A 22,131-nucleotide genomic window follows, 5' to 3' on the forward strand; every position below is an offset into this window, starting at 1 on the left:
GGAAGATCCAGTTCTTCATCTTTGGTTGAAATTCCAAAGAAACAAAAAACACACCTATGATTATCCAGGATTTCCTCTATGGTAAGTGTCGTGACGGTATATGTTGAGTTTCCAAGTGAATTGTCAATACCTGATTCAATTATCAAGCAGTTTATGTAAAAACACACACAAAAACAATGTTATTTGCGGCTTTGTCTGCGGGGACAACACCTTATTTGTCATGGAGGTCGGATAGGTGTTTTGCAACATTTGGGTCTTTAAAGATTGACGTAGCATGGGCATTGATGGACTCATTCAGTTTCTTAACTCTGATTTGTATCAACGACCTCACTGCCTTAATTCATTCGGAAACAGTGTCTACGTCTTCCTTCTCTCGCGTAGCCCATTGCCTGGCATAATCCTCGACTGAATCCATCAAAATTTTAAAGTTGTATTTCCAATTGATGGATTTAGGCTCGCGATATTTCGGACCTTTTGATAACACATTTCGTAGAGAAGTGTAATTAACAATGTTGAGGTCACCGGTATTAACGTGGTCAGCAGGATTATATGTGAATTGGGAATTAGCACAAGTGCAATCAGGAGCTTTAGACTTGAAGTCGTCAATATCGAGATGCTGCAAAACGTGTTTGTAATTGAAAATTTATTTGCAATAGGTTTGTTATAGGTATAAGAAATGACTGGTACAGACTGGTCTTTGAAATAAGGAGGTATTTTCGATTGAACTAATTTATGATGAAGGATATTGCCTAAGTTGACACCATCGAGACTTTGTTGGCAAAGGAAAGATTAAGGAAAGATATTTTATCTTTTTCATCTTTTTCAATGCGGACTGGCTGGAAAAGTCTGTGACTTGCAATATACGAAATTATAGCTTCAAGTTTGTATTGGTTTGAATGAGGGTTTGTAACAATGGATTCCAAACATAAATTGAACAGAGAATGAAGTTTTCAAAAGAGTAATGAATAAAGTTTCGTGCGAATGTGATGAATACCTAACGGCTTTTGTATAAATGGCAGCAAGTCATTATTAGAGACATCATGCAGAGAAGGTGATGTATAATGACGATGACCATGACTGCGTCAACGTCGAGGAGTCGAGTTGAAAATATTCATCACATTCACCGAGTTACACGAAGGACTAGATAGAATACCCATACCATCAATTTTGTCATTGCAACCATAAAGTGTCGCAGTTCCCAATTGTCTAATCCAGGATTCTTCTTTTTGTCTACGAATAGTCGTTGAATGATTAATATTGTTGGAGCTATGGTATATCTTTTCGATAATGCGAACTGTCATAGAAACGATAGAATGGTCGGGCTGATTGAAATGCTGGTATAGAATGTCGTTACCATTGAGGTTAATGTCTGATCTATGGCCGCGCATACGTTTGATTAGACTTACTTTCGTTCACCGACGCATACCAATCCGTAAAGGTTGCACTCTAACCCGTAGACGACATTTATCGATTTACAATTCCGATCATCGTTACTTCTGGTAAAATATGACTCCTTGGTCAATTTGCTAGTGAATTCAGCATCTGTAATTAAAATTGCACAAGTTTTGCAGCCTTTGGTCTCACATTTCGAAATGCGACAGTGTTGTACTGTGTCATCAAAAACCAAAATGACTTTAAAGAGAACTGAACAAGGCTGTATATGTGTTATATTGCTATTGTCACTAGGACGATGATCTGAATGAGTCATGTTTGAGATATTTGTCATGTCTGGTGATGAGGAGACACCTGCCGTATCAGACGACACCGTGTCCATGGTGACGTCTGTTTCGGACCTTTTTATACTGGGCGACGTCCGAGCCAGTTTTCTGTTTGATCTTCGTAAATTCATGCAATGGTAGTTGTGCTACTGGGCGGATGATGTCCCCGGGGACAAAATGTCCACCAGCAGAGACTATTGTGGTCGCCGGGAGAAACAGAAAAGTTACATGTACGTCAGGGAAATAACTAGAGGTATTACCGTATGTATAATAGAAAAACTCGACAAACATACGGGGAAGTAGAGAGAACGTGCGATTAGTTTAGGAGGCAGGTTAGTGGAAATATTGAATTTAACTATTCATTTTAAGGATTAGATTATTGTACATATAATGACCCTTCATTTGTTATAGTGAAATCACCATTATATACAATTAGAACATTCGAATTGCATAATTTTCTGCCAAAGGTAACACAAAAACCATGGAGTGTATAACATTTTTTTAAGGAAGAGATTATTGTACATACCTAGATTTAAGAACTTGAACACCTTCATGAGAGTTCCGGCTATATTACGGCGGTAGTCTTCATTGCGTATAACCATAATCTGATCTTTTTCAAAGACCTTTAACCAATCACGCAGAAAAGTACTGTAAAACCCTGAGGATATTGGTGCCTGAAACGTAAAAACGGTATTGAGATCCAAATGGAAAATAAAAAAATGTATAACGTTTTCAAGTTTCACTATGTTTTATCTATCTTAGTTGTGGGATTAATAATTTTAAATCTAATAAACACATATATAGTGCGTATAGACAAAAAAATGCGACATTTTCACCTCGAGAATTACTGTAAGAGATATATGAATAAGGAAATACACTAACCTTACATTTGTTTTTTCTAAAATTGTTTTGTTATACACTATGATTCCGTTTGTTTTTTTGTTAATTGAATTTTAGTCGATTATAATGCCAAACACAAAAAATCAAAATCAAATCAAAATTATATAGTAAGTTTTTTGTTTTGCTGTTCGTACGTATAATACTGTCGTAACGTGTCATGAAGAGTAATGTGTATGCATGGCTTTTGATTTTAAGTGGAGCAATATTTTGTTCTTAAAAACACCATGTGACTGTTATCTGCCAATCAAAATGTATTACTAATGAATACGAACTCGAATAATTCAAGCCCTTTCCGTGTCCGATTCTCTCCTCCTCCAAAGTAATCGTAGTGATAGGAATATAACGACCGGATTATTTGGGATAAATAAAAATAAAAAAATTAATTGAAGTTAACACCATGTAGTTGTTTTTTAATGGCAAGAATAAAATGTCTTTTGCTATCATCTTTCATCATAATCAAACGTACCCGTAATCTTTTATATAGAACTGTATCATATAAACATGCCCGTAGACTTTTTCTAATGGTACAATTAGCAAAAGTAGAAACAGCATGTTGAACATCTTCATGGAATTCCTTGGCACTGGGATATAAATTGATCCCCAAATTCTTATGAAGGTAATGACTGTAGAGTCTAAAATGAAATAATTCAATTTTGGATGAAACGCGTCTTCTGATTGGCTGACAGTGTTTTGTCTATTAGCTGATAGACATAATTTTATAATGTGACCATGACGTTATCAACGCTTTTTTTCACGATTTACTCTGGTTAAAAATGGAAAGGTAATGACTAATATTTTGTCTGTCTATTCGAAAGAACATACTAAATGTGGTGCACACTTCAAAATACCACGCTATGCAGGTTATTCAGTGTGCACTAAAATTTGTATGTGTAACTTAGTTCTTCATAGAAAAAAAATAACAGTCATTCCTTAATTATATGTATCTTTTATTACGTATTAATATAATGATACGGAACTAACTGTCAAGCAAAAGTTTAAATGAAGTGAATGTAAGCAGTAAACCGCAACCGTACGGCCTTCAACAACTAGATGACACATAATGTATAGCTTGCTATAAACGACATGAAACAATTCAATTGCAAAAACGAACTGTCTAATTTATACAAAATATAAATATGCCAGACGGAACCAACAATAACCACTGAAATCCTGACATGGACAAGTACACAATCATATAGTTACTAAATAATAAATGATTTTTGCATCCTAGAATCTACGTTTTAATAACGCAAATGGTAAGATTAAATGGTTGAAGTGTTATGTCCAGAAATAAATTAACTTATTGGATATATAAATATGTGGTATGAGTGCCAAAGAGACAACTCTCCATTCGTGTCACAATTTATAAAAGTAAACCATCATAGGCCAAGGTACGGTCTTTAACACGTAGCCTAGGGTCATCTCGAACAGCAAGCTATAAAGGGCCCGCACAAATAACTAAAAAACTATTCAAACGGGAAAACCAACGGCCTTATCTATATAAACAAATCAAAGGTTTTTATTTGTGCTAGCTAATTCCCTGGTTCTCTTAAGCTTCCTCCACCAATAAAAATTAACCACCAAGAAATATGACAATAATGTAAAATTCTTTCTCATAAAATTACCTTTCACCTGGGTCTCGTATAACCAGAATTAGCCTGATATTTGGATTTAAATGGTATATCAGATTCGGTGTAATATAAACTGGTTCTTCTGATGTAGGATTATTTTGCGGTATCGATGTCCAATCAAAAGGATACCAGATGTCCATTGGATCGCCATGACCTTAATAAAAACAGGGAAAATGAATAAACTGAATATTAAGCTTTCTTTTTTTCTTCATTTTCTTTTTTATTGGTGTGGTTTATACTACTCTGTCCTTACTTTTCGTTCTTGTGTTTTTGTACGCTGTTTTATGTCAATTTGTTGTTTTTTCCAAGGCATTCTCTTGCGTGATAAGTTTAAGTATACCTTCGGTTTATTCCTCCTCTATGTTATGAATACTTAACATTGAAACTTCTCTCATTCGTGGCAACACATAACATACTAGTTTTCACTATTGTTTTGTTGATAGTTTAAGATATGGAAACTTTTTTGGTTTGACTTTTATTTTTGTTTTAAAAACAAGAGGCTCTCAAGAGCCTGTATCGCTTATTTGTTTGCTTAGATCTTTCATCAGTGATTAGTTTTGCCTTTTAATATATATTAATGACTGGCTTAAAAATGCTATTTAAATGTTCACTGTATCTGTCATATTTTCTTCAAAAGCAAATCAATGCATGTTACCCTTATGATACAGTTAACCTATTGTGTCAATGTTTCTTAACGCATAAGGAAATAAATCAAAAAATTTTTACAATATTCATTTGAAAATATTTGTAAAGTTAAAAAACATAAACAACTTGTGTAAATTGTCCTTATTGGGTAATAACTCTTAAAGGGGTCAATTGACAATTTTGGCCAATTTGTTTGGTAGTTCTTACTTTGCTGAACATTTTCTGTTTACAGTTTATCTTTATCTTCAATAATATTTAAGATAATAGCTAAACGCTGCAAAATGTCCTTAAAATAACAATTAAGTGCAGCAACCCACTAATTGGTTACTTTGTTTTGTCTGAAATTTGACACTGATAAATCTTTTAAACATGTTAACCCCATGTCAGATTTGCTGTAAACGGTTAGTTTCTGAGATATAAGCCAAAAACTGCATTTGATCCCTATGTTCTATGTTGAGCCAAGGCTGCCATGTTTGTTGATGGATAAAAAATTTGGATACAATTAATTTAGTGACAGCAGGTCAACAAAGTGTTCGTCTTAAAATTTCATGAAAGATTGATTGTGACCATCTGAATAGTTTACCCCATGTCAAAATTTTTTTTTTAAATAATGTATAAGCAAAACACTGCATTTGACCCCTATGTCCTTTTTTTAACCATGACGGCTATGATTTTCAATGAATCAAATCTTCGGATACAATTTTAATATAAACAAGATAGCCTAAGGAGTTATTTAGGTAGTTGGCCCAGTAGTTTTAGAGGAAAAGATTTTTGAAATAGTTTACGACGGCAGACAACGACGAACGCCAAGTGATGGCATAAGATCACATGTGGCCCATTTGGTAAGTTACATAAAAAAGAAGATGTGGTTAATTGCCAATGAGACAAATATCCACAAAAGACCAAAATGACACAAACATTAACAACTATAGGTAACCTTCAACAATGAGCAAAGCCCATACCGAATAGTCAGCTATAAAAGGCCCCGATAAGACAATGTGAAACGATTCAAACGAGAAAACTATACTAGATGTAATTGCTCTTCAACTTTATACTTGTTTTGCTTTTTAACTATTCTGATATAAGCGTCACTGATGTGTCTTATGTAGACGAAACGAGCGTTTTGTGTATCAAATTATATGCTTGCTACCTTGATACATGTAACTATTGCTAGGTGATAAGATTTTTTTCCCATTTCACATGATATATTTTCTTAACGGAGTAGGTCCGGTAATGGCCGATTTTGGCCTCAAATTTCAGGTTCATCTAACGAAAGATTTAAGACACTTTTTAAACATTTAAGCGTCTAATTCAGTTGATTCGATTAGTCTGTGTGAAAGATATTTACTGATTTAGTCATTCGATTCATGTTAAATATGAAATGTCTATTAAATATGTCAAAAAAACGTCACTTTTCAGATGGTTTGTCAAAAATTAAAGTGGCCGCATCCGTGTTTATCCTCAATCTTTATATATATTATGTATAATCATCAAATACATCTTACATTTCAATATTATGAATGAACACAAATGCGGCCACTTTGATTTAAAACGAAAACCGTCTCAAATTTAACTAAAATGCTAAAAGTTTGAAGATTTCAGTAATTTAGCATGACTTTAAAATGCTAGTACCCAATATATGTCCATTGTATTGTCAAAAACAGCCCATATTTATGTAGCAGAAGCATTCTACTTTTAAATAAATAGCTAAAAAATTACATTTTTACAATTTTGAGAAAAAAAATTGGGGCCAAAAAGGGTCTTACTGAACCTACTCCTTGTTTTGTTTTTAACATTCAAATGAATGCTTGAAGTAGTGTTATAATTATTATTTTACCTGTCACAAAGTGTGAATAGTATATATCTATGTCATAACTATATGTAAGTCGTTGTGGTAATACATCAAATAGGTCGGTAAAATTCTTCAGTGTTGAAATTTGACCATCTGAACCTGAAAAAAGCGAAGTAAAACTTACTTGTTATCCAATTTGATCACTCTTGACAATTCGTTTTAGTAATGTTATACTTGTAATTATACGTAATATTTTTTATACAAAGAACCCACTTTATATTTCATACATATCAATAAGACACCTGCGAAATCGCGGGAATTAAAGTCGAAGTTTTGTGTTTATTTTCCAAATGTACACGGCAAACTGAAAACAATGAAATCAATGCTAATGTTGAACGGTAATGTGTAAGTAAACTGGTGTCGTCAAGATATTCTTTTCCATTTTCGTTTGTCCTGTTAAGTTTCCTACCCTTTTTTGTTTTCGTTTTAATAACATTGTGGTTCGTTGTCGTTTGAATTGTTTTTATATCTTTGGACCAATCGTATTTCATCTAAATAGAGTTGCTTTCCTGATCATCATCGTGTGATACATGTGGCTTATATAAGAAACAATAATATAAAATCCGAATTTGATGACGGGGAAGATTTGGAAACCATCTTCATTTCAAGACCTGAAGAAAGTAAAGACACGCATTAAGTATTGACATACTTGTGTATGATATATTTACACATAAATTAAGTGTTTGTTTATTTTGCGGTAACATCTCTTACGAATACTAACCTTTCTGAAATACAATTATTTCTGGATATTCAGAAACTAAAGCCCAAACAAAAATTAAATTAGCAACTTAAATGTTCTACGTAGTCAATAGTGCTGTAATATTAGTAGATAGATCTCATCAATAAACGCGTTTCCTCTTTTTTGATATGCATGGAATATTCACATCTAGACGTATAAAAAGTAACCAAATAAAGGGATGTCTGGTATATGATTCACAATGAGACAACAATCAATCAAAGTTCAAATAAACTCATCATAGACATGATAGATACCAGGACTAAATTTAGTATATACTAGGTTATCTCCCCTGTAATGGCTTCGCCCATGAATGGAAATTTGTAGCAACATAAACTGAGATATTTGATAGTTTAAGGGAATGTAGAGTCGTCAAAAGATGTAGAGATGATTATTTTCAACGACTGTATATAATAACCACACAAATATAAGGTCTCGATACTACACGGCTAAATGATTATGATGATAAGGTGAACGCTACTTACAGAGTCAATATATCATATATCTTGAATGATGAATTAACATTTCTTGTGTCTTTAACACTATAAGAATCATAGTTTGTGTTGTATTAAACACAGTATTTTATCAGTGTAACGAACAATAACGTTGATACTGGTCCAATATCAAAACAAACTGTAAACAATATGTATATATATACAAAACTATCGTTTCAATATAGTGTGATCTGGATTGGACGCTATATATATATTCGTTGACATTTCATCTATAAATTTTATAAATATATTTACATAAAAGGTGCTTCTAAGCGAATATGGCATCAGTAGAACAATTTGAGGAATTAAAATCCCTCATTTTGGGTGTGGATAAGAAGGTCACAGTTTTTTCGGAACAGTTACCTAAAGTCGAACGTAACCTTACCATTATGATAAATGAGGTCAAAGCGGATGCTAAAGTCCTCAATGTTAAGTTTGAAACGTCGCAAAAAGAAATAAAAACTCTTAGACATGATTTTACAGAGCTAGAGAGAGGTGTCCAAGGTATGGACTTACAGCTTCAAGAATTAGAAAATGACAAGCTATTCAAACAAAAATTTGAGTTGTAACAGCAAATTGATGAGCTTAAAGAAAAGGCGATTTTACTCGAAAAGCATGACAGGAAATATAATATACTTATTTATGGTATGGATAACAGCAATCCAGAGGAAAATGTCTATGCAACAACACGAAAGCTATTCTCTGAAAAGTTGCTTAGAGATGCTCCAAAAGCCAATTCCATGCCGCTTGCTAACGCCCATAGAGTTCCAACACATGGGAAGGGCCCAAAGCCTATTCTTGTTCGTTTTGTACATTTTGGGGATAAACAACTTGTAATGTCCAAAGCCTATAATTTGAAGGAAACAAAGATTCGCCTACTAGATGATCTGCCGGTTTCTATGAAGGAGGAAATATTCTTGTTTTCTCATAACGCATTCACAATTAGAAAAAGGGACAAAGTGCAAACACGTATTAGAGCAAAAGGGGCACATATGACTTTAGAGACCCGTAAAAACAACACAGAAAATTGGGCGTTATGGGAATAACTGTTTATTTGTCTGTAACATATACATATACACTCAGAAAAATATAGTTTATACATACAAAATTAAATTATTAATTTAGCTTTGTGACGGTTTACAGTGCATATATCATGTATATTTTCTTACATTAATCTTTATTGAAAAAAGTACTATAATCTTAGTAAATCAATGATGCTGTATTGTTAGATATCTTTTTGCAGGCTTTGATATGAGCATTTGAAGTAAGTATAGAAAAGAAAGAAAAAAAAAGGTTTTTATGTTCATTTTGGTTGCTTGTTTTTATTTAGCTTTTTGACTTTGCTTATTTTTTAGCAGAATAGTTCAATTTGCTTACTTTGCCATCTTAGTTTTGCTTTCTCTTTTTGCCGCATAAATGCATGCCTTAGCTTGTTATATATAGTTATATGCTACATTTATATGAATGTTTAATCTGATGTTTAAGTTTTGCTTTTTCATATGTTTAGTAAATGCATGTCATAGCTTGTTATAGATACTTTTAGATATGCTACAATATGTAATATTCTATGCTAAATTTGTTGATTTAGTTTTGCTTGTTTCATATTATATTAAGTAAATGTATGCTTGCGGTATAGCTAAGTCAATGGGCAGCATTATGGTTAAAACTTGTACATACACAATTACAGAAATGTAAGACAAAATTTTCTTAAACAATCCAATAAGATTATTACTGAAATTCATGATTACAAATTTTTTGACGCAAGATATAAATCTTTTCACATCTCAACAGTGTAACGGTCAGAACATTGATAGTTTCATGTAAAATACAATGAAGTTTATATCCTTTATTCATGTATCATTATCACTTAACTCTACATTTCAAAAACAAAAACTTTGGATTTAATCTATACATCAAGCATGCATTTTTAGAGGAAATCACTGTCAGTTTAAGTGAGCTGATATTATATGTTGGTGATTCTTGGATCTCTCTTATCTATTTTTATAATGCCTTGTGTAAGCTTACATTGAGATGTGAATTTCAGATGGCACCATGCAGTACTGATGATGATATAAATTTTAGGCAAGTTTGACCAGATCAGATGAGAGAGCACAAAACAATGGACATTTTGTGGTAATGTGCTTCTTGTGTGATCTCTTCTCTTTTGCCATACTAATCCTGTTCATTATTCAAATGTATTATAGAGTTTACCAATTTGAATAAATATTTATGATAAAGGTGTCAAGATAAGTATAGATTATTACATGGCATTTTTCATATCAAACCCTTTATCGGCCCAAGGTTGTGATATCAGCCCAAGAGCCACAGGCTCGAGGGCTGATATCATAAACGAGGGCCGATAAAGGGTCTGATATGAAAAATGACATGTAATTATCTTTTTATCATATACTTCAGCAGAAGATATACAGACAAGAACTATTAAAATTTAATTTTGTTTGTATTTGCACTTTCAGAAAATATTTACAGACAACCAAAACAAATTCTTTACTTTAATTGTTGTATTGATAAAAAAAAGCATTTTTTTTTTTTATGTTCTTCAATAATATTGTCACCTCATTTATGTCTTTCAAAACAAGTTTTTATTCATTTTTGCTCCTCAACTATTTTGGGAAAAGTCTTAGCACTCAGTGCCGTTTTCCGCGTTCTGTTGTTTCAATCAAATTTCCGGAAATGCACGAAGTTGTATGTGATAAACGTCACGGAAATTAACGGAAAGGCATGTGATAACATTCCGGAAGCAGTTAATAAAGGTACCTTTATCAGCCCGCTATGGAAATTCTTAAGAATCTGGTCAATAAACCTAATAATCCTTTCATAGCCTTTTGATATTTTCAAATGTTATTGAACTGTAAAATTTTAGTGATATTTTATACAAGTATATGATAATGACATGTATTACAAATAATGAAGTAGATCAATATACATTAAAGCTAACATATACTAAAACAAATTTAAGTTGTCTCCCCTTTACCACAAGTGTAAATCTGCATTAGAATATGAAATATCTAAGTCTTTTAAATGTGCTTCCCTTTAACTTGTTTTAGTTTATTTCATGTATATATTTTATATAAAATATGGAATTTTGTTACTTGGCACATATATGGTATATTTTTGAAGCAAATAGAGCATTATGTAAACAGTCCTGATATCTCAACTAAACCTTTCACTCCTTTGTGTTGGCAGCTATCCACTTTCAATCGTTTGAAGATTTATTATTGTAATGGAGGGTAAAAATATTAAAATAATGTCTCATAATTGTCAAGGACTTCAAATGAGAGAAAAAAGGAGGGATATTTTTAATTATCTGCATTCAAAAGATTTTGATATATATTGTCTTCAAGACACACACTTTGTAGAACAAGATGAAACCCTGATAAGAAACCAGTGGAAAGGTCAATGTATATTCAATTCTTACGCATGTAATCAACGAGGAGTTGCTATCTTGTTTAAGAATAATTTTGAATATAAAATACACCAAGTTAAAAAAGATGATGATGGCAATTTGTTGGGATTGGATATTAATATTGAAGAAAAGAGATTTACTCTGATAAATGTGTATGGGCCGAATACTGATAATCCTTGCTTCTATGACAAACTAACAGAAACCATAGACTTTTTTGATAATCAATTGTGTCTGATTTGTGGGGACTTTAATCTTGTTCAGAATTTTGACCTAGATACCCATAACTATAAACATATAAATAATCCAAAATCTAGGGATAAAATTTTAGAAATTATAAAATATAAGACTCTTGTGGATCCATTTAGAGAGAGATACCCTGATCTTAAAAGATTTACATGGAGAAAAAAAATCCATTTAAACAATCACGGTTAGATTTCTTTTTGATCTCTGAAAGCCTTAAAGATGACATATGTGATATAAACATTGGCAATAGCTACAGATCTGACCATTCACCAGTAATTTTGACTTTAAAGATAAATGAGTTTATAAAAGGCAGGGGCCTCTGGAAATTCAACAACTCTCTCCTTCAAGATTCTGAATATGTAAAATTAATTAAAAAAACAATTATTAGCACAGTTGAGCAATATGCTGTGCTAGGTTATAACAGAGATGCTTTAAACAGTATTATTGATAATTTTGATATACAATTTACAATCAGTGACCAATTATTTTTTGAAACACTTCTCAATGAGATCAGAGGTAAGACTATCTCTTATTCGACATATATAAAAAAGGAAAGGGTAAAACAGGGAAAAAAACTTACAGAAGAAATACAAAAATTAGAACAAAACACAATCACTGAGGATAATATAAATGTAATAGAGATTAAAACATGTGAACTTAGAACTTTGCGTCAAAACAAGATTAAAGGTCAATATGTTAGGTCAAGAACACAGTGGATTGAAGAAGATGAGAGACCAACTAATTATTTTTGTAACCTAGAAACCCAAAATTTTATAAATAAAACTATTAAAAAAATTAGTATTAATGATAACACTGTAGTAGAAAATCAAAAAGAAATATTGACACAAACAAAATTATTTTATGAGAAGCTTTACAGAAGACAAGAGTGTATAAAAGATGTCAATCTATCAGAGGAATTACCATTTCAAACACCTAAATTAAGAGATAATGAAAAAGATTCTTTAGCAGGTAATATTACTTTTAGTGTGTTAACACAAGCATTAAAAAGGATGAAAAATAATAAAAGCCCTGGTTCAGATGGCTTCACAGCAGAATTTTTTAAAGTTTTTTGGATAGATATTGGAAAATTTGTCTTCAGGTCAATAAATGATGCATATGAAAAAGGGGAAATGTCTGTCACACAGAAGCAGGGAGTTATTACATGTATCCCAAAGGAAGATAAATCAAGACAGTTTTTAAAAAATTGGCGTCCAATTACCCTTTTAAACTCAACTCAACTCATCTCAACTCAACTGTATAGCAGAGAGAATAAAGTCGGTTCTTAATAAACTAATTAATTCTGACCAAACAGGCTTTATCCCGGGGAGATTTATTGGGGAGAACTGTAGACTTATATACGATATTTTACATTTCACAGAGGAAAATGACATCCCTGGTATATTACTCTTGATTGATTTTGAAAAAGCATTCGACTCTATCTCCTGGTCTTTTTTTATTTGAGACACTTAAATATTTTAATTTTGGAGAATCCATCATGAACTGGATAAAAACATTTTATAATAATATTTCATCAACAGTAACTCAAAACTGTTGTCTGTCAGATTTTTTTCGTGTGGAAAGAGGTTGTAGACAAGGAGATCCTTTGTCTCCTTACCTCTTTTTGCTATGTGCAGAAATATTTGGCATTTTAGTCAGAAATAATAATGATATTAAAGGTATTACGATAGATGATACAGAGTTTGTATTGTCTCAATATGCTGATGATACATCACTTATTTTAGATGGATCTCCTTCTTCTTTAGATACATCTCTCCGTATCTTACAATTCTATGCTGAGATATCAGGACTGAAAATTAACTTAGATAAAACGAATGTTATATGGATAGGAAGTAAAAAACACAGTCAAGATAAAATATGCGTAAAGTGGGGATTGAAATGGGGTTCCAGTACCTTCAAATTATTGGGTATCACTTTTTGTATTGATTTTGATAGAATGTTAAATCTAAATTATGCTCCTCGCTTACTCCGTTTGGTAAAATAACTATTATAAAATCTTTAATTATATCAAAATTGAATCATCTGTTCTTATCCATACCAAGTCCAGATGAAAATGTATTACAACAACTCAATGGTAAAATTTATGCTTTCATTTGGGATGGTAAACCTGACAAGGTAAATTGGGAGCTCTTATGTCAATAATACTGCAGAGGTGGCTTAAAAATGTTTAATTTAAGAAATTTTATACAAGGGCTAAAATTGACCTGGGTAAGAAGATTATTTAATTCAAATTCAAAGTGGGTCAAATTATTTACTGCTACACAAAATATAAATTTTACAGAGTTGGCTTATTTTGGAACAACTAAAAAAATAGATAACGTTTTTTGGAAAGAAGTTATGCGTGCCTGGAAAAACATGTCGAGATTCCGACATCCTCGCTATTTTGAGGAAGTCATATCTTCATCTATCTGGAATAATGAGAACATTAAAATTGATAACGTCAGTGTTTATTATAGAAGTTGGGCACTAAACGGGGTATGGACTGTAAATGACCTTCTAGATGAGCAAGGAAATATATTGCCTTATCAAAATTTTGAAAAGCTATATTCTTTTAAACCCACATTTTTACAATTTTATGGTATTAAAGTAGCATTAAAACAATGGCTACAATCTATGGGAATCAACACTCAAATGGAAAAACAACAACAAGCTCTGTTACCTTTTAATATAATCATTTTTTTCAAGTCAAACAAAGGTTCAAAAGACATGTATAATATATTAAATCTAGGTGCGATACCAGTTGTAATAGCAGCTGAGCGAAAATGGTAGGGTATATTAAATAAAGTTATAGGGGATTGGAAAAAAATTCATAACTGTGTCACTAAAATTTCAAAAAATACCAAGCTCTGTTGGTTTCAATACCGAATTATACACCGTATTTTAGGTACTAATACTTTACTTTTAAAGATGAACCGTGTACAGTGTAATTTATGTACATTTTTCAAGGAAGAACCAGAAACCATAGAACACTTATTGTGGGGCTGTCATATTGTAGCAGACATTTGGCACCATCTGAATGCCTGGATTTTTGAAACAACACATATTGAAATTCCACTTAATATAGATATAGTCATGTTTGGTCTTTATGAAAACTATAAACTAAATTTTATAAAAAATAAAGTCATTTTTAATTTACTAGTTAAGTATTTTATATACAGATCAAAGATGCGAGAGGAACAACCTCATATAGAGGGACTTAAAAACTATATCAAAGAAAATTTGATTTTAGAAAAACATATTTCCTCAAAAAATATGACTGTGAAAGATTATAACATGTACTGGAACCCCTGGGATAAAATCATTAATTAATTTAATAGTGAATTATTTTAAATAGATGTGCCTGAAATGTAATTTCCATTATCACTATATATTTTTTGATGAAAATGTTATACTTCATCCATATTTATATCATATCGTATTATTAGTTAATTTTGTTTACTCTTTTTTGCTTGATTATGTTTATTTTTCTTGCTTGCTTTATTATGTGCCACTATAGATATTTTATGTAAATGCCTGTTAATCCATGAATAAAAAAAAAAAAATATAAAAAAAATGTTTTAGTATATACGCCAGACGCATATATAGTGTATTTAAACAACGGCCTTTTATGAAATTTCTTTGTTATGACAACTTACGTTAAACAGGCCGTCCCCATGACAACTTACGTTCACCATAACGTTTCCATGACAACTAACGTTCACCTTACCGTTGCCATGACAACTTACGTTCACTGTATCGTTTCCAGGACAACTCACGTTCACCATACCGTCGCAATGACAACTTACGTTCCCAATACCGTTCCCATGACAACTTACGTTTACCATATCGTTTCCATGACAGCTTAGTACGTTCACCAAACTGTTTCCATGACAACTTACGTTCACCATACCGTTTCCATGACCAGAACCAAGTTTCTTTTTTCATCAATCCTTTATTTGGCATAATCTGGTGATGTATCATTAACCGGCGGAATAAATCTGTCGTTCCTGATTTACATACACCAAAAATGTGAAAGTATGGGAGACAACGAAGGTGTCCATCTTCTATCCAACACGGATTCTTATAATTCTCCAGAAGTCTTGGTCTTTTCTATAACAAATATATAGCGATGCACTTAAGGGTGTTAGCTACTATTTTTTTCAAAATAACAAAGTTTCTAAAGACTGCACAAATTTCTTAACACACAAACTTGAATATTGTCATAACATTAATGGAACTTTAACCCTTTGTACTCTACCAGATTATCATTTCGAAAAGGAATGTATATACTGACAAGTGTAATGATTGAGGACAAATATGTTTGAAATCCTTAAATTTATACAAACGTTTGTAGCATGTGTTATGCAGAGTCGTAGAATGTTTCCCCGTCTTTGAAGTGGATACGAATGTTCTTAATATGTCTCTACAAGAGACCAAATGACACAGAAATTAACAACTATATGTCACTGTACGGATTTTGCCATTGAGAAAAGCCCATACCGCATGCTCTATAAAAGACTCGGAAATAACAATGTAAAACAATTCAAACGAGAAAACTAACGGCCTTATTTATGTACAAAAAGATGAACGAAACAAAAATATGTGATACACCAACAAACGACAACCACTGAATTACAGTCTTCTAACTTCGGACAGGCACATAACAGAATGTGGCGGGGTTACAAAGGTTAGTGCTTTCAAGGACTTGTATATTTTGTTAATTCAACTGTATTGCAAACGATTACATGGATTATAAATGTGGTTTTTTAACTACTTAAAATGAATATTTAACACTATAAATCTTAACATTCGAAATTATCTTCTTTAGGACCTGGAACGCTCAAAAAAATAAAATTAAACAAAAATGTACAGCACTAGAAACACACGAATAGCTGCATGCATACGACAAAACATAGTGTTATGATAATGTAATTATTGTATTTAGTTATGTTGGTCTGATTTGTGTTGTGTGGCCTGATAGTTGTTGACAGAATAATCTTAGAACTGTGCAGTTTAGAAAACACTGGAACAATCACAGAAATACATAATGATTCTAGAATGATCCTAAATAAAAGATGCATTATATAAACTTCTACATTTTACTAGAAACTACAGTTGTAACTTTCTAGGACGTTCCATTCTAGAGTGTTCTAGAATTTTCCGTGACAACTATATATATACAGACACTAACGTTAAACTCTCAGACTTAGACTTAGACATCGATAGACATTAGTATTCACAGCATTTAGATAGACATTTTCATTCTACAAACAACATCATATTGGATTGTGACCTTAGTAGTGAACGTAATATTCAGATTGGATTCCGAAAGATTTCCGGATACAGATAGAGATAAAAGATTGGATTCAAATTTTGACAGAATTTAAGTTGACAGTAATATTTGTGTAAATACCTTTTGTAAAATTTTGTATAATAAATGTTGATAAATATTATTATTGATTTGTGTCTTTTGTTTTCTACAATTTAAAGGGGATTTCTGACCGTAACAATAGTTATTTATAGTTTATGTTACCTTTGAAAATCTAGCAATTATAATGATGATTAAAACCTTTTGATATATGTTTCGTACTCATTATTTGATTAAGATAAAAAGAAAAAAAGCTATCATTATTGTTTAATTGCAAGGGTCCTTTAAGTGAACAGAACGTGAAATTCTTTTACACGAAAAGTGCACTCTTTAACACGAAAAATGCACAAAAAGTGGCACTCTTTTACACGATGTCCCTATTCTAACATAATGTGGCTGCGTTTTTATACATCCTACACGGCTTACTTAAGCAGGCTCACTTTGACAAAGGTTGACTGCCAATCGGAAGAAGATCAAAAGTGACAATATTTATGGGCGTTTTTCAATAAAAACGTATTTTTCTTGTCCCAGCCACTTTAAAAAAAATGTGTTTGATCTTTGCTAGTAATTTTCTATGCAGTCAGTACATTGAATTAGATTTAACATTTTTAAACAAAAAAAAACAGTTTATTTTTAGAGGGATTGATAAGATATTGACTCCTGAATGGTCCAAAACAACCAAACTGGCATGTCCCTAGACCGCCTGTTCAACATTCATACTCTAAAATATCGTAAAAAAATGAAGAAAAACAGGTTTTTTTTACTTTACATACGTTCTTTAATAAATCAAAAGTATCTTCAGAGCCAACATCTTTTAATAAACAGCTTTCAATATAGGTATTCTAATTTCAGAGGGTGTGTCCCTCACAAAATGTCCACTACGAAACGGAGTCATTAAAATTTGCCAATAAACAGTTTTATAAAATCAATGTAATTTTTGTTTGCAAGAGATATAAATATTAGGGTCTTACAAAAGGAGTGATGCTTTTATAACGGCAATTAAATTCTTGGTAAGAAAAATTGAGCACATCAAATCGACCAGAGTGATACTGTATTTTTGATAATGTCCACTAGGAAACGGGTCAAATCTCCTTCGGTTGGGATCCCGCTAACATGTTTAACCCCGCCACATTATTTATGTATGTGCCTGTCCCAAGTCAGGAGCCTGTTTTTCAGTGATTGTCGTTTGTTTATGTGTTACATATTTGTTTTTCGTTCATTTTTTTTTACATACATAAGGCCGTTAGTTTTCTCGTTTGAATTGTTTTACATTGCCTTATCGGGGCCTTTTATAGCTTACTATATGCGGTATGGGCTTTGCCCATTTCTGAAGGCCGTACGGTGACCTATAATTGTTAATGTTTGTGTCATTTTGGTCTTTTGTGGATAGTTGTCTCATTGGCAATCATACCATATCTTCTATTTTTTTTTATATTTTTCAGTATCTGGTTTTAAAATTATGAAAAAATATCAGTGTACAGCTTGATAAATGCTTTGATGAATACACTCAGTCGTAATATAGGGATTGTGTGGGGGGGGGGGGGGGGACATGCGAACATGTCCCTTACGAAACGGTCCCCTACGAAACAAGAAGGGGAGAAAAACGTTTCGTAGTGGACACTACCACTACCATACAGTCTTTTGTAAATCTCTTTTAAATTATATTCGTGCAAAACAAATAACAAGGGTTAGTTTCATGTAAATTTTTTTATGTTTTTATTAACATATGATAGGGTTGATGTCAACTACGAAACGTTTTGTCCACTACGAAACGCATCAAAATGTCCACTACGTAACATGAGTTGAACCTTCATATCTGAAGTACTGGCTTTATCAATAAAAATGGTTTACCAACTCAGAAAAAAAATGATATTTTTCTAGTATTTAAAGTAAACAAACTGGAATGTTTATAGGAAACATCTAAAATTGCAAAAAATATGTGTTTAGAAGTTTCATAGGGGACTTTTTTTTCGAAACAGTACACAATTTATGAAAATAATATAATTTTAAGAATATTTAAGATTGCATTTTTGTTTACAAACAGGTCTAATATAGAGGTATTCAAAAAAACTCTTGAAATTAAATTTTAGACAAGTTGATTTTCCATTTTTTTTTAGGTCTGAAATTTACGCTTTTATTGAAAAACGCCCTTATATGTCCTAGTCATCCATTAACATAGGTGCTTATTCGTTGGACAACATTGAAAATATGATGAAAAAAGGAGGTATTTATGTTGAAAAAATGCACCAAGCAGTATATATGCTTAGTTTATGAGAGCTGCATTGGAGTTTACATAACATTTGATTATTGGATAAATCTACAGCACAATGGCTACATAAAGTCGCATCGAAAGATAAGTTATAGAGAAAATTATGCAATTAAATAAGGAAAAGCGACAAATTTAGGTGCTAAAATATAAAGAATAGAGAATTAAGATTAAAAAAAAATTGAAGAAAGAACCGAAACATTAAAGATTACAAAATGAAAAAGCCGAACAAAATCCTCTATGTCATGTCCATCCAAGTCAAATTTGTAAAAGTAAACTATTATAGGTCAAAGTACGGTCCCAACAAGCAGCCTTGGCCCATACTGAATAGCAAGCTATAAAGAGCCCAAAAAAATATTAGTTTAAGTCCATCTAAACGGGAAAACCAATGGTCCAATCTATATAAAAGAACGAGAATGTTTGGAAATCAAATACAACTACAAACATTGCCCACTCCTAAATGGGATTCGAGTCATAATTAAAAAATCACTTACCATGCAAAGAATGTCCTCGACTGGTCCCTGTATTTTATGAAGAAAACTTTGAGGTTCCAGATCTAATGTTCCAGTACAATTAAAAGGATAAGAAATATTGGGCAAAGAATAGTGCACGAACTTATATTCTGTATTCCGAAAATCCTTCACATTAATATATGAACTGTCAAACACTTGAAATGAACGCACATGTTTGTCACGTGACTGATTATGGACAGTTGGAATCTTAATATGGATATTATTTTCGTACTTTTTGCTCATATATATCCATACAAACAAGGGAATGTATCCACAGAACATAACAACAGAGGCTAGACATCCTAACTTTAATCTGCAACTAGAAATAAAATAAGTATTGTAGTCACTAAAAACCCAAAGTACTAATACTAAAGTTTGAACATAAGAAATCCTAAAACAAAATATGACCTGAAATCACCTACTGATTTTAGTGGATTTGTGTTGCTTAGTCTTTAGTTCTATTTGTCTTTTTTCGTTTTTCGCCATGACATTAGCAGTATGTTTTCGACTAATGGTTTTGGATACCTCTCTTGTATTGTTTCGCGCACTCTGTCAGTTTGTTTTCAACTCCTGAGGTTTAATATCCCTTTAGTATCATTCACCTATTTAGAAATAAGTCGCAATGCTGTATATTAAACTTCTGCAATTAAATATGGATTGTAAAATTGCAAAAAAAGATTCAGAAAATAATATATATCATAGAAAAACAACTTTATCAGATACTGAAGATATATAACATTTAAAACGCAACATTTTGAGGTTTCCTTTTAACATGCATGCAGAAAAATATTCAGTATAGTTATATTATTGTACTGTTTATAACACGTATCCATGGTAACTCTGACTTAACAATGGAACATTTAAGAATGACATAGTTTATATAGACTGGTTTACTGTCCCTCATCTGTTGGCATAAATTGGACCCCTATTGTGTTCACTTATCGCTACACTGACAACAGGTATGGCCTGAATCCCGTGTTCAGAATTCTGACCGCGGGATTTGATAATTCGACGAGACTAGTGCATCGTGTGCTATGTTTATTATGTGTTATACTGATAGGAAATCAAACAAGAAATTAACACATTTATAACCCTACTGAGTTCTTAAGGGAATACAAGATACTCGGTTTGCCAAGAACATGTTAACACGTTCGTTGGTCATTTATCTGCGCTACCACCATGGGGTTAATTAACAGATACTTATTTATTTTGCGGCATCACAGTATTAACATTTGAGGTCAATTACCTATCACTATAATTGGTAAATTTTATTAGCGAGTCGTTGAATTTGTAAAACTTGTCCAATATATGTCCATGTGACAATGGAACCAACCCGTTCCTTAGGTGCAAAACTATAGATGGAACGGCGGACCAGTTTACTGCTTGGCACTGGAACAAGGATGACTTAGATACCCGTATGTTGTTAGGGAGAGAACCAACATACGAGTTTCAATAATTCGTAAGTGAGAGATAGATATTCAACCCGTTAAGATTTGAAACATTGGTATACGAATTTGATAGAACATCTTGTGATAAATTAAGATAACACAAAACTCATGTAAAACATATGTTGTGTTGCACAAATGTTGCACCAACTTCTGAAGAAATGTGTAATATGCTGTTCATTTCTGTGTGACATTTTGGTCTCTTGTGGAGAGTTGTCTCATTGGCAATCATACCACATGTGGTTTTTTATATCTACTTCCTATAACTGATGTATCAATAACGAGACGCATTTAGTTTCCTTGCACGGTTTATATGGGTTTTTGTGTGCCTCGTGTTTGATTAATTTATTTTACAATGTTAAAAAAAAATCGAAATAATGATTCGTAAAGGTGAGTTAAGGCTCTATTTGATATTGGATAATATTATTATTTGAGAAGCAAAGTCCGTCAAAAGTTATCTATATGTAAAAGAGTGACCACATTAAAAGCTTTCAGCGCATTTTTGTTAAATATGGTGTACTTACGTTATCATATCAAAATTAATTTCTGAACATTTTTACTTTTCCAAGAAGCTGAAAAAAAGATATAACATAAGATTTGTAAAAAAAAACATAGAAATAAAATGGCGAACTTGTCAAAGAGACATTAACCTTACTTAACAGCTGGTCCGTAATTAACAAATAATGTATTTTACTAGTGAAGCGAAATGGACACCATACTAAACACCGAACATATAAATGAACATGAAAATCACACACAACACAAATAAAGGCCATGTAGATGTTTAACAAAAGCCATAGACGATGTTTGTATGCTAGAGCATTAGCAATATGACACACACAAACTTGTCTTGTGTGTTTGCTGTATGTACCCTGGAGTATTACCAATATGACACACACA

General features: G+C 32.1%; 1 protein-coding gene across 1 annotated transcript; it reads right to left on the reverse strand.

The window, feature by feature from the left end:
* Positions 1 to 1,402: 1,402 nt before the first annotated feature.
* LOC134700939 (carbohydrate sulfotransferase 15-like) lies at positions 1,403 to 21,805 on the reverse strand. The gene is made up of 8 exons (XM_063562086.1): positions 21,756 to 21,805; positions 19,769 to 20,105; positions 15,540 to 15,750; positions 6,732 to 6,845; positions 4,244 to 4,403; positions 3,085 to 3,250; positions 2,245 to 2,392; positions 1,403 to 1,542 (listed from the first exon to the last, which is right to left on the reverse strand). Exons 1-8 carry the CDS (start codon positions 21,761 to 21,763, stop codon positions 1,403 to 1,405), a joined length of 1,284 nt encoding a protein of 427 aa, XP_063418156.1. The 5' UTR covers positions 21,764 to 21,805.
* Between the last annotated feature and the right edge of the window lie 326 nt (positions 21,806 to 22,131).

The sequence above is a fragment of the Mytilus trossulus genome, unplaced genomic scaffold (genome assembly GCF_036588685.1).
Source record: "Mytilus trossulus isolate FHL-02 unplaced genomic scaffold, PNRI_Mtr1.1.1.hap1 h1tg000210l__unscaffolded, whole genome shotgun sequence".
NCBI lineage: Eukaryota > Metazoa > Mollusca > Bivalvia > Mytilida > Mytilidae > Mytilus > Mytilus trossulus.